This window comes from Lipophrys pholis (genome assembly GCF_963383615.2).
Source record: "Lipophrys pholis genome assembly, chromosome: 5".
Classification (NCBI taxonomy): Eukaryota; Metazoa; Chordata; class Actinopteri; order Blenniiformes; family Blenniidae; genus Lipophrys; species Lipophrys pholis.
The window spans coordinates 6,096,452-6,110,214 of NC_137628.1; the positions used below are offsets into that span (position 1 = coordinate 6,096,452).

The following is a 13,763-nucleotide window of genomic DNA, read 5'->3' on the forward strand; positions in this document are numbered from 1 at the left end:
GCCAAAAATGTCCCGTTTTCAATCCCCTATCCTCTGATGCCACGTGATGCAGTGGATGTCGTTGCCCTGGTTAGCCGCTGGGTGTCAAAGGTCAGGGGTCGTCGCATGGACATTGAAAAATGTCTGTAAATCTGTGTCAAACACTGAAAACATGAAGCAATTCAAACCTCCATGACAAATAATGGAAGAAGTGGTGTGGTGGATCAAATAACCTTGTAATTCCATTGGTTTCCATGGTGACAAATGTGGCATTGGCGAAAATCTACCTGTCCTAGTTAACTTGTGTTTTTTTTTAATAATTTTTTGTATTTTCTTATATTTGCCTGCAGTCGTTCTTCCAGGATAAAGTCCGAATAAGATAAGATATTGTCATATAAGCCTTTATATGCCCCACGATGGGGAAACGTTCACACTTGAATATGTGTGCAAATTGCTCCAGTGGAGTGATGATATGCCAGATTGTTTTTTTTGATGCAGGCGTGCCGTGTTTTCACGTACTACGATGATTACAATCAAACCTCTGTGGTTTTGTGAACGTAAACCCCTCCACCTTCCTGCTGAGGCACTTTTTCTAATGCAGTTTTTACTCTGTTGAGCACTGCTGCGATCAGCGCCACTTCTGTCTCACGGCTCAGTCGCACCCAACAGGCTGCATGACAGCATACAGACCGTATTAGTCTCATCGTTTCTATTGTGCTATTCACACTCCCGGCTTTGTAAACAGAGATCAACAGGGTCCAATACAAATATATGGTTATAGTTATTATGAAAGAGCATTTTTTATTTAATTTTTTTCTGATATAGGATTTAATTCTATCAATCATCTATGATTTGTTGTTAAAATGATTATGTGACTTGCAGCATCAGTGGTAAACGTGTGTATTTGTGTGTGTGTGTGTGTGTGTGTGTGTGTGTGTGTGTGTGCAGAACTGAACAGCGTGGAGCTGCAGGGCTGCAGCAGCGACAACAGTCTGAACAGTAATGCCAGCCTGCCCAGCGTCCAGAGTCACCGGCGCCACACCGAGAGGAGAGTGGCCAGCTGGGCCGTCTGCTTCGAGAGGCTGCTGCAGGACCCCGTGGGGGTCCGATACTTCTCGGTAAGCCAACAGAGCAGCGCCGCGGCACTCTTGATATCACTGATACCTGAGGGTGATTGTGTGCATGCGTGCATAACTTTCAACTGGATTGTTTTTGCCATAATTACATTTAAAGAGATGCTTTCATATAGCTTAGATTTGTTCTTCAAACTTTTTTTTTTTTTAATTCATTATATTCCTTATGATTTCTCTACTTTAAAATGCTACCTCTAAAGGTCAGATTTAAATTTTTTTAACCAGAGATGGTTAAATAATTAGAGATAATTAAAATTAAAAAAAGTTTCTATTTTATGTTTATAGAAATAACAATAACAAAAAAATTAACTTTTCTAATAATTTGAGGTGCGCCTGTACTTTTCAACATTGTACTGATCAGTATTTTAAGTAGATGTATTTTATCCTCAAAGATCAGTTACTCCAACAAATATAACTTACTTTTGTTGTTACCGTGTACTTTCCAGGGTATTTAAAAACTTTGCCTCACACAAAATCAGATTTGTATTGTTTTCGTCCCCCAGTCTCGCCATGTAAGCGTTCCCCAGTTTTTCCCAATGCTGTGTGGACATACTTTTTGAGTATGAATGGGTGAATGTGGCTGATCGGAAGCAGGTTGTGACGTTGGTTAACCAGCGGTAAGCGGTGGTTTTGTCTTTTCGGCTGCAGGAATTCCTGAAAAAAGAGTTCAGTGAGGAGAACATCCTCTTCTGGCAGGCTTGTGAGTTTTTCAGCCATGTCCCTGAGAACGACAACAAGCAGGTACCAAACGTCCCGTTTCGTGCGTGCACACGTTCGGAGAAGCCGGCGCCGTGATCAGCGCCGTTTTTATTTCTCATCCTGTCGGTCTCCAGCTCTCTCAGCGCGCCAGAGAGATCTACAACAGCTTCCTGTCCAGTAAAGCCACCACCCCGGTCAACATCGACAGCCAGGCTCAGCTGGCCGACGACATCCTCAACGCCCCCAAACCCGACATGTTCAAGGAGCAGCAGCTGCAGGTAGCGCGTACGCCCGACACACATTGACTGAGGTCTATAAGAGACACTATCAACACAATGCTGAGACAGCGCGCTGACATATCGGTGATGCTGCAATAACTGATAGCTGCCTCGCTGCAACATCCTAAAGTATTAGCCTCAAAGCCATGCTGTCAGGGTGAGAGGGTGAGTCTGCAAGAACATGCATAATGCACCCAAAATGCACCCATTTTTTGGGTAGTAATTGCTTGTTTTTTTTTGTTGTTTTAATTTAATTTAGACTTTTTCATCATGTATAATCCACGCCACAACAAAGACTTTAGATTTCAATTTAAAAGTTATTACAGCACTATTTTACCCTCTCATTCATTAAGCTGAATGTGACCCCTGAACTGAAATGTGTTTGACACTCATGGATCAGATGTTGACTGTCAATCATTTTACCCGTAAGGTGTTGTATAGATGACCCAAGTCTTCATCCCGTGTGATGCACGGACGCTGCTAATCTGAATCATTAGTTATTTGTAGCCATATGTATCAAACTGAAAGCTTCTCATCTGCATGTTTTTTTCCTCCCGACCACCGACCTTCCACGTGGAAGGTTTTCCCTGAAGGACAAATGGGTTATTACTCACATCGCTGAATCAAAATAAATGCCTAATGAGAGCGTACTTGCAAAACAGCGTCGAGTGCGCTCACGCATAAGGTCAACTATTCACCATCGCTGGCTGGCATTCTGGATGTGCACGTTGAAGCAGCGGTCGCTGAAAAGCTCCATTGATTTCAACAGCTTCAGCTTAGATGTTCTAACTCTGATAAGAGTCACAAGCCCCTCCCGACACACACACACACACACACACACACACACACACACACACACACACACACACACACACACACACACACTCACACGCACATCAAACATTTTCTCTTGCGGACACACTCATCGAAGCTCGTGGGTTTGTTAAGACCTCGTGGCACCGCTGAAAGAAGATTTCTGGCTCACATGTGCACAAGTGTCTCAAACACACAAACAAACAAACACACAAGAAGCCTCACCTGTTTTGTGCTCTTCAGTATTGTTTTCTGGTGTCATCCCCTCGTCATGTGGAAGAGATTGTTGTGTTCGGGAGAAGAAAAAAAAATAGAAGATCTAATGTGGTTCAGTAAAAATAAAGTGCTCAAAGGCAACTATCACATTTTTCCGTCAAACTACAGTTTTGTCTTCTTTTTCTTTTTTTGTTTTTTGATTGATGAGGACCAGATTTCCCGACATTGCAAGCTGCATTTGCTTCTTTTTGTTTGTGCTGGCTGCCAAATATGTGACACTTTAGATCAAACTTTGCCTTCCTCTCATGGCAAACACCGCCTCCGTTAAACTGACTTCCTCTGAAAGGTTTTAACACGGATTGCAACCAACCACCACTCCGTAGCTCTGGTGACGTCTGCCGATATTGAAAAGCTTCAGTTTAGCTTTGCCATTACAATATATTCCTTAACCGGATTGTAGAAGCTTTCTTAGGGCGGCCGGTGTATTTATTTATTTCCTTTAATATACTGACTTTGAAATGTTACAGTCTTATAAAAGCCTTTGACAACCTCATTTTAAAGTATTTCAATGATTGTATAAAGTAGTGCTTCCCAACCTTTTTCACAATTGTTGCTATTGTAAAGAGGCGACCCGCTCTACACCCTGTACAATTACAAAAACAGCTAAAGGAACCTCATAAAACACTATATGTGAAATACAGTTTCTTTGTTATATTCTGTAATGATGAGTTCCTTTTCTCCGGGGATAAACTCTTTGGGGTGACACTCCGTCTGGAGGTGTTCAGTGGTCTGGTTCATTTTGCAGTTTCTGACTTTCATTCTTCAGTTTTTCACCACAAAAGATGAATTCGGCTTTAATTTTCTCCATTTCTTCATTGAAGCCAGATTCTATGTAGCCCTCTTAGAAAACTCGACAGATTTATCTTTCTTTGTAGCCTGATGCTTTTCTCTTTTCTCCCGCTGCCAAAGCTTTTAATTAAAATGCTTAAATTTAGTAGTTCTGTGACATAATGAATCTTTGGCCATGAATCACGGGTATACAGAGTTACACCAGGCAACAGCCTCATGGCCACAAACACACACGCTTCAGTTTTCAGTAGAAATAAATGTCTTTTTTTTCTTTTCTTTTCTTTTGGTAGCTGTGTCGGCTGCAGCTCAGTTAAAACTTAATTCGCCTCAGAAAGTGAACCGACAGCGTTCACCTGCAGAGCCCTCGGCACATTGAACTCAACAAGAACAGAGAAGTTTGTTCTCTCGCTCCACTGTGAGAAAAGATTGACGTCCTTCTTTTCTCGCTGCCAAACTTTTGGAAGTTCTCACAGTTTGTTTGCCACAGATCATCAGAACAGAGCTTTTTTTTTTCCTCTTCATGCCTGATGATTATTGTCTGGGTGGTCAGAAATGTGATATAGGCAAAGGTTTTGGTGGAAAAGCGAACACAACTCCCACCTTCCTTCTTTTCCTCCACAGAAGATTTTACACTTGTATTTCTTGGAAAGTGTCAAATGTATTAAATTCGTCTGTTCTTCTCCAGTAAGTCCAGCGAGGCTCTGATTGGTCTCCCCGCGGCATCATCTGCACGAGTGTTACAAAATGATGCTGCCACCTTGAGTCCAAAATAGAAATTGCAGGTTGAATTTGTAGCAAAAAAAAAGTTTTAAATCAGAAAGTATGCGCAGTATAAAATCTGACTTTAGGCCTCGACTGGCCTGGAGATGGGACTTTTGGATGTTCCCGCTGCAGATGAAGCTCAGATTTAAATAAATCTTGTGTTATTTGGGTTTTAGCTTCAGCTGTCGCCCACTGAACATCTTGTTTCAATCTTTTTGAAGGTTTTTTTGTTCTTCATTCTTCTTAATCTTCTCTAATACCTGATTTTTCTTTATTATTTATCCCGGCTGTAATGTTCACTTTTGTTGCTCGAGTGTGTTTTTCCATCCTCTCTCCCTCATGGCTTTTTTCCTTCTGCTGATTTCTTTCCCTGCGCTGATGTTTTTTTCTTCCCTCTTATTGCTTCTTTCCACCTTTAGATCTTCAACCTGATGAAGTTTGACAGCTACACACGGTTCCTCAAGTCTCTGCTGTACCAGGAGTGCATGCTGGCAGAGGTGGAGGGCCGGCCGTTACCAGACCCCTACCACATCCCCAGCAGCCCCACCTCCAAACACAGCACCACCGGTTCGGACCGCTCCAACCTCTCCACGCCCAAGAAGGCACGTGACACCGATCCCTCCACTCCGCAAAGCTCGCAAATAAAAAAGACAAATGTTTGTGGTTGAATCAAGGTGTCCACTTTTCTGCATCTGCTTTCATTTATTTATTTATTTTTGTAATCTTACAGGAGGACAAAAAGAGCAAATCCGGTCGATCTTTAAACGATGACAGCCGCGATGATTCAGGAGACCGGAGGAAAGGCATGTTCTTCTCCTGGTCTCGCAACAGGAGCTTCGGCAAAGGCCCCAAGAAACGAGACCTGACGGACTTCAACTACAGTCAGTAGTTGTTTTTGTTTTTTGTTACTATTTTAGTGGTTCCGTTTTACTCCCATGTTTCTCTGAAACGCTAAGGCTAAGGTTTGCTCTTTGTGTATTTTCTAGATTTCTCTGGCAGTAATGGTCGCCGGGAGTCGCAGGGTTCGCTGTCATCAGGAGCCAGTCTGGAGCTCGGGACATCGGGGTCAGGAAAGAACGAGGTTAGTCTGGAGTCAGATCATCTCTGACGGGCACAGAGACATCTCATTTCTGTTTTGAAGGTACAATATCTTGTTTTTTTGTTTTTTTTGTTATGTACCTGGCAAAGCCAGCAAGTTGTCTCAGTTTGTTTGTTTTTAGTTTAGTTTTACTCAAACAACGTTTTTCAAGTGAAGATTTAAAATATACGTTGTGTTTTGAAAATGGTTCCCGAGGTGAAACTTTGTAAAAGCTCAGAATCTATCCCCATAGAAATGGGGGTAAAATGCAACTTTTTGGAAACGCTGCTACTGCACATGTGCCTGCAGTAAAGAGTTCTTCTGCACATGCTCAATAGGTGGACAATAACAACAACGTTTCCCTCCAGAGTGTCATGACTCCCAGTCCATATTCTCCTGGGATTGATAGTTTTACAGTTGAGTCACGCAGAATAGCAATCCAACGCAAAATCATTGTGTTTTCACTTAAACTGTTGTGTAAACGGGGCCTTACAGTGCACGTTTGCACCACATGAGGGTGCGATGAGTCACTCGAAATGGCAGTTGGAGGATTAGGTAACACAGACTGAAACTTTAGGTTAATAATTGAGTTTAGACCATTTATGCAACTACCAACCAAACAGCCAAAACTCTGAAAGCCGGGGCAAAAAAAAAAAGATTCAACAGAATGTGACTCAACACCGCCACCTAATGTACAACAGCCACACGACTTAAATTAAGTGAAAACACTCAGAAACTTACCTCGTCCTCACTTCTCAGTTTGTTTCTTCTTGTTGGTCATCCTCCAGGCCGATGCTTCTCGTGGCGCCGTGTCAACAGACCGAGGAGGAGGCAGCGCCCCCTTGAGGCAGTGCAACATCAGCTTGCCGGATGGTTCTTGTTGCTCTGTGCCTTTGAGGGCTGGGGTGTCGATCAGGGACCTGCTCCTGGGCCTCTGTGAGAAGCTCTGCATCAACCTGGCAGCTATAGACCTCTTCCTGGTTGGAGGGGAAAAGGTAGAGCACCATGGACACCTTCAGAAAACGAAGGAATTCAACTTGCATCCTTCTGGCCTTATTTAAGCATGAAGTCATTTTAGAAGCTCTAACTCATTGCTCATTTTCTGGCAATTCTCTAAATCAAAACAACTCGTGAAAAGAGTGTTTTTAACCCCAAAGCAACTTTTTGCCATGAAGACATGACCCTGTAACTGTGTGTGGTGTTAATGATACTTTTATAACAGTACCAAACTTCACCCTGGACGCCATTGTCTTATGGTCTTCACTCACACAGCTTTGATTCATTGTCACCAATCAATAAAAAAAAAAAAAAAAATAAAACACTTGCTAAAATGTTTTAAATACTTCATATCAGCTTCAGAGCACATGGGGTAGCTGAGCATGTTTATGAGGTAGTAGTGATCTTGCTGAGTTTTTCCCCCCCAAGTGGTTAAAGTGTTATCATGAACATGAGGTTCATCTGGACGTCGTTCATGATCCATTTGCTCTGTTTCCGTGTCTCTCAGCCACTTGTTTTGGATCAAGACTGTATGACGCTGTGCTCGCGGGACCTCAGACTAGAAAAACGCACCCTCTTCAGGTACGGTCACACGCAATTCCAAAAATTGTATTCTGGCTAATTTAACCATAAAGCGGGAACAGACGAGACTTTGAATCTGTTTCCGACTCTAGAAAGATGCATAAATCTTGTCTCCTCTTTCCTAGACTCGACTTGGTCCCCATCAACCGTTCGGTGGGTCTGAAAGCGAAGCCCACGAAGCCAGTGACCGAGGTCCTCAGGCCTGTGGTGGCCAAATACGGCCTGCACCTTTCAGACTTGGTGGCACGAATTGTAAGTCACGTTTCAGGCTGCAGACAGACAGACGTGTAGGTAATGACATTAAATTCTTATTGCGTGTGTGTGTGTGTGTGTGTGTGTGTGTGTGTGTGTGTGTGTGTGTGTGTGTGTGTGTGTGTGTGTGTGTGTGTGTGTGTGTGTGTGTGTGTGTGTGTGTGTGTGTGTGTGTGTGTGTGTGTGTGTGACTCAGAGTGGGGAGTCGGAGCCTTTAGATCTAGGTCTTCCTATTTCCAACCTGGATGGGCTGCGAGTGGTTTTAGATACAGCAGAAAATGCGCCTGGAAAAGGTATGCCACACACACACACACACACACGCACACACACACACACACACACGCACACACACACACACACACACACACACACACACACCCACACGCACACACACACACACACACACACACACACACACACACACACACACACACACACACACACACACACACACACACACACACACACACTGTCTGTCAGTAACAAATAAAGTTGAATTAAACGTGTGGAAAATTAACTTGAGGTGACATACTGTATTTCTGTCTCACACAACAAAATCAGCCAAAACACGACAAAGCAACATCTTGTAAAGACTTTCTCCTACAGAGATATTCAAAAGACAAGCAGTATAAAATAAACTTTTAATTGGATCTGAGGGATTGGATTTCTTTAAGTTCTAGAAAACCTGAAATGTAACGACATCAAAAGCTTCATTCCTTATTTAATATTCTTCTCCGCTCTGCTGTCCAGTTGATCATCTCATCATTTGAGATATTTTTGTCTGCTGGACACTACCAGCTCAACTCTTTTTGCATGGTCAGAGTCTGCTAAATTTGTTTTATGAGCGGCAAAAAAACCAAAAACTTTTGCTCCTCTAATGAATTGATAAATTACTTGAGAAAGGCTGTGTAACGTCCCCATTTTAGGGTTTATAGGGGCAATGAGGTTAAATAAGAAAAGGCTCAGATTAACAAAACCAAGATTAAAAAAAAACAACAACTTGATAATATGACGATGAGAGAAATGTGCGGCTTCATTTTCACCTAAACGTCAACATTTATGGATAGTTTGAAATCACTATTTAACCGCTCACGCATGTCATTGAACTGTGTACCCAGAAAAGCCCCCATCCACTCAGGAAGAACATGCAAACTCAAACCCAAACTTCAACCAAGGATATTGGACACTGGTAGCGATGGCCATTACACCTCCGTGCCATAAGAGAACTAAGAAAGCACAACGGGATCCCAGAAAGTCTGGGATGTAACGCGTTGGATTGATGGTCATTCATGTAGCACATGACAGCAACAGAATTTAAAAGGTTTCACAGCAGATATCCATTCTGCAAGATTGACAGCTCCTGGTCATTTATCCAACCCTGTTATTCAATAAACCTAAAAAGAAGACATTGAATTCATTCAATGAATCACCGTGAGATCTGAATTACCTCTGTATCTCCGCACCTGCCTCCTTCCTTTCTCTCGCTAGATAAACAGAAAGTAGCTGCTTCCAAGAGTCACCTTCAGGCCTCCACAAGCAGAAACCAATCAACAACAGTAAGATCTCATCTGTCTTCCCCTCCTCTCACTCTGGAATGTTCCATAACCCACCGAATGTCTCCTTCTCCATGATATCACGCTACTAAGTGTCTCCCTCGCCGTGTTCAATCAGCCGTGTGTGTTTGCAGAGTGTTTAAAAGTGCAGCTGTGTGTATTTATGTACATGTACGTGTGTGTGTGTGTGTGTGTGTGTGTGTGTGTCTGTTGACCATGTTTTTGTGGACTGTTGCTGTGGGGGTCCAGAACCCCCTTCACACTGTCAAGGTTCCTAATGTTCCATTGTTGTGGTCTGCCTGTGGCCGAATGCATCATCAACTCCTCTCTCTGGTTTGCTGGTTCTCTTCCTTCCATAACAAAACCCTCCTGCCAGGCAAAGCACGCGCCGCCTCACAGAGCTCCTTCTGGTCGTTAGTACCGTGAAAAAGTCCTGCCGCGCCGCTGAACGCCGTTGTAGGTGGTGGAAGTCGTAGAGCTTCAAGCTGCATTGCCAGAACGTTTCCAGAGTTTTGAATTTAATTCCCAGGGTTTTACCATTTAAAAAAAAACCAAAACCCTGTTTTCATTTATTTATCATGATTGTGTGTGTGTGTTTTTCATTATAAATAAACTAGAAAATTTCAGATGAAATTTTGATTGTGCCTGCTGCTATGCTGCCAACTAGTAGCCCCTCAATACTGCCACTTCTAAGTAAGTTGAAATAGCGATGGCTCTATATGCATGTGTCTCCGAGATAGAGGATAATATGTATGTGTAGTAATAAATGTAATTAAAGAAAGTATCAATGAATTCCCAGTAAAGATTAAAAAGTATCAATAAAGTGCCTTAAAAATTTAAAAAGTACCAAGAAACCAACCTGGAGCCATAAAACACCCCGAACCGCAGGCCTTCATGTAAACCTTTTTAGTTCCCTTCACCTGAAGCTTCCCGGTGCTTTAGGTTAAAATCCAGCTTTCGACTGCTTTTTGGGTTTTTCATGTCACTTTGGGGTTCCAGCTGGTCATTTATTACCTTTTCAGCTTGTGGACTCTTCTGCCCAAGTGTTTTTCCTCCCTTGTGCGCAGTAGTGAAGCTCTAGTAGTGAGTAGTTAGTCCCTCTGCTGCTGTGGTGTGCGTTACTGCGAGCCGACATGTTGATGATGCTGAGTACACACAGTGGACATTATGGATGTCGCAAACATCTCACCTGTGTTTGATCAACCATAAATGTTTCATTTGATTCTGTCATTAATTGTAAAACACATCAAGCCCATAATGTAATTGTTACAAAACGTCTTCATCTTCCTTTGAAAAACAGTTCAAATCCTGTAAACTCATCTCTCGTTGATGCCCAATAAGCTTGTCTTCTTTTTTTAATATTGAAACCACTGGTTATCCTCCGAATCGGGAGGAGGGTAACTTTAGCTCTCCCGACACGTGCACCGTTCACCAGGGCTCTAATGCCCGGCTCCGCTCTCCTTGTGGCCCCCAGGGGGAGGACGGGCCGTCAGGGAAAGCCGGTCCAGCCCACCCCCATGGGGAAAACGGCAAGGCTGGGCCCCGCCCTGACACAAGCAGCCAGCCCTTACCCAACCACTCTGTCTCTCTCCATAAGGCTCCGGAGAAACGAAAGCAGAAAAAGATAAATATAGACGAAGCTGAAGGTAAAGCCTGAACGACCTCCCTTCTCTCTAGTCTCTGTAGCCGTGTTGCTGTGATCACACTAACCCTTCTGCCTGTTTGCAGTATTGCAGAAGCACCGAACGCTTTCAGTGCTAGCTAGCTACTTGTAGCACAGTCACCTCTGCTTCTACTGGATGTAGCTTTGACTTGTCCGAATAATTAATACACACTTTGCTGCATGTTTAATGATTCCCAGTAAAGCGTGGTCTCAGATGGTCTTGTTTGTTTTTGGAAGGTGTTGGCGCACACGTTCACGTGTGTGTGCGGCGCGCGTGTGTTTGCACGCTGTGTTATGTGTGTGTGTTTGCCTGCCTGCAGAGTTCTTCGACCTCATATCCAAAGCTCAGAGCAACCGAGCAGACGACCAGCGAGGCCTGCTAAACAAAAGCGACCTGCAGCTTCCGGACTTCCTGCGCCTGTCACCAGTGGCAACCAACCAGAGCGCGCCGCCTCCCTACGACCCCGAGCCCAGCTGCTCCACCCCCAATTCCCGTAACCCCAACAACGGCAGCTTCCCTAGTGGCGGTCGCCGGGGCAATAAGGCGAACAGCAACGACCGAGGGGGAGGAGGAGAAGGAGGAGGAGGAGGAGGAGGTACCCACCTGCTGCTGAATGCCAGCTATCAGTCCCAGAGCTTGGACTCTGCTCTGGGTACTGAGAGCGGAGGGGGGAGGAAAGCCAGGCCGCCCCCTCCGTTCCCGGGCACCATCTCCCCCGTCCACCCAGCAGCCCAGGGCTCGCAGCGCGGCCTCCTCCAGGACTCTGGCGCGGGGGAATCGGTCCAGATGCTGGAGGAGGACACCCTCTCTGACCTGACTCTGGTGGGAGAGGCGGACCTCAACAGCCCCAGCCTCAACTACGTCACCCCCTCAGCCGTCCCATGCAAGCCCCACCCCCGACCCCAACAGCAAGCACAGGACGGTCGGCCTAGCTCAGGTACTTCCCCCGTGTGAACGTTTGAACCTTTTCGAACTTTCTCTTCTGACTTCACGTGGCTGGGAGAGGGACCAGAGGTCCACCAAAGTCACCGTGAACCGACTCGTCGGCCGCTCTCAAAATGCATCTAGGTCTCCTCCCCGACTCACGTTTTAACCGAAAAACACACATTTCAGGTTCATCTGAGAGAGAAAACACAACTAATGTAAACGGTAGAGCTAATAACGTTACAGTAGGAAGTGGATTCAGCAGCATGTGCACTATGAAGCGGCCTGCAGTCTTCTAATAAACTGGCTCTGATACACGACGAGGAAACGTGGATGCATTCGGCTCGGACAGAACTCCTTCCTGCTCTTTTCCCTGTTTGGTGTGTATCTGTGTGAACCTTTCAGCGGATTTGCTGTGGATTTTTTATTTTATTTTTTTCCCCCCCGAGATGTAATCTCAAGAACGAGCTTCAGTGTATTTTGGTGATGTCTAGTGCCAAACTCCAAATCTCTATCAGCCCCCCCCCCCCCATGTACATAATCTAACAATGCACTTTAGCCAATTCCAAACAAGACATTTAAAAAAAAAAAAAAAAAAAAATCATAATTTTCTTTGCTTCATTTTGTTTGTTTTTTTACGTTGCAAGGTGTAGAAAAACAATGGATATGTGCTGAATCTCACTCCGGAGTGTTTCAGCAGCTCCAGCGCGGCACTTATACGTGGACCATGTGGTATTTTCAACTCATTACATGCTTTTAAGCACACCGCATACTGACTCGGCAGACCTGACCCCATAAATACAAACATATGCCTCGGCACCGTGAACACACGCTCTCATTTGCTCAGCTGTTCTTTATCGTCCGGAGCACAGTACATTCTGTGTTTCCTCTCCTCTCCTCTCACCTCGGGCCATTCTCGTGTCACTTATTTAAAAAAAGGAAAAAACACAGTATAGCGAGCGCTCATGCATGCGATCTTCTCGGAACAAATCATCCAGAAGCTTCTGCACCGACTCTGAAAGCTCACTTTTCCCTCTTTTCTGTCCGCGCTCTGGACAGAATTTGACACGTTTTCTGACTTTGCCCCCCCCCCCCCAAAGAAAAACAAAACAACAAAAACAATAAACTCTCGTCGTTCTCAGCCACAAGTATTGGTTTGTATATAGTATCCTTTGTGAAATGTAGTCATTGTTGAATGGCAGCGCTGCTGTTTTCTTCAGTTGTGTCACAACAGGAACCAATTCTCTGTTTTGTTCAGTGGACTGTACTGTCTGTAAATAGATCAAATAAATGTTTTAGAGGTTGAACTCTCTCTGTAGCCTCTTGTGAGAAGCTTCTTTTTTTTCTTCTTCTTCTCCTCTTCTTAGACTTTCGGTAATATATCAGATATTATTTCTGTCCGAAACGTCTCGTCCGTGTCACTTCAGCCCCGAGCTGCTGCAGAAGTGCTTCTCACTGTTTTCATGCAGATTTGCTTTCAAATGTTGATTAGTAATGGTTAATGGTTAATATTACCAAGGCTTAGTTGGTAAAAAAATATTTAACATCATCCCACATTGATAAGAGCCTTTTTACGTTCAGATTAGTACAGTCTTTGAGGAATTTGCTTACAAAGCAGTGATCATTTCTATTAAATAACCCCATGGGGTATTTTTCAAGGCTGCTAAGTCTTTATACCTTCTACCAGATGTTTCTATCCACTTTATCCAGTCCAGAGGCGATGGAGCTGATCCTCAATTCTGTTTCGACTGTGAAGGAGGAACCCTTAAGAAAACCCCTGGAGGCGCAGGGAGAACATGCAAACTGCACAGAAGGGCTCTCTGAGCCCAACCGGGGGAATGTCTCACCATGAGGTGACGGTGCCAACCACTGCACAGCACCCAAAGCTTCCCTTCACAGATTATCATGATATTAGACTAAGAAATATTGTGTTTATGGTGTTGATTTAGAAGCTTTTCCAACATTAGGAAATCGTGTTTCTCTAT

At 44.1% G+C, this 13,763-nt stretch overlaps 1 protein-coding gene across 1 annotated transcript in view; it reads left to right on the top strand.

Moving 5' to 3' along the window:
• Nucleotides 1-13,089, top strand: part of rgs12b (regulator of G protein signaling 12b) — a 59,939-nt gene extending 46,850 nt beyond the window's left edge. Inside the window, 13 exon segments of the mRNA XM_080463356.1 lie at nt 928-1,097; nt 1,761-1,853; nt 1,946-2,089; nt 5,149-5,331; nt 5,460-5,610; nt 5,716-5,810; nt 6,596-6,802; nt 7,312-7,385; nt 7,511-7,637; nt 7,834-7,930; nt 9,126-9,193; nt 10,665-10,836; nt 11,174-13,089. Of these exon segments, the coding sequence (XP_080319482.1) occupies nt 928-1,097; nt 1,761-1,853; nt 1,946-2,089; nt 5,149-5,331; nt 5,460-5,610; nt 5,716-5,810; nt 6,596-6,802; nt 7,312-7,385; nt 7,511-7,637; nt 7,834-7,930; nt 9,126-9,193; nt 10,665-10,836; nt 11,174-11,808 (2,216 nt within the window). The 3' untranslated portion in view covers nt 11,809-13,089.
• Nucleotides 13,090-13,763: the final 674 nt, after the last annotated feature.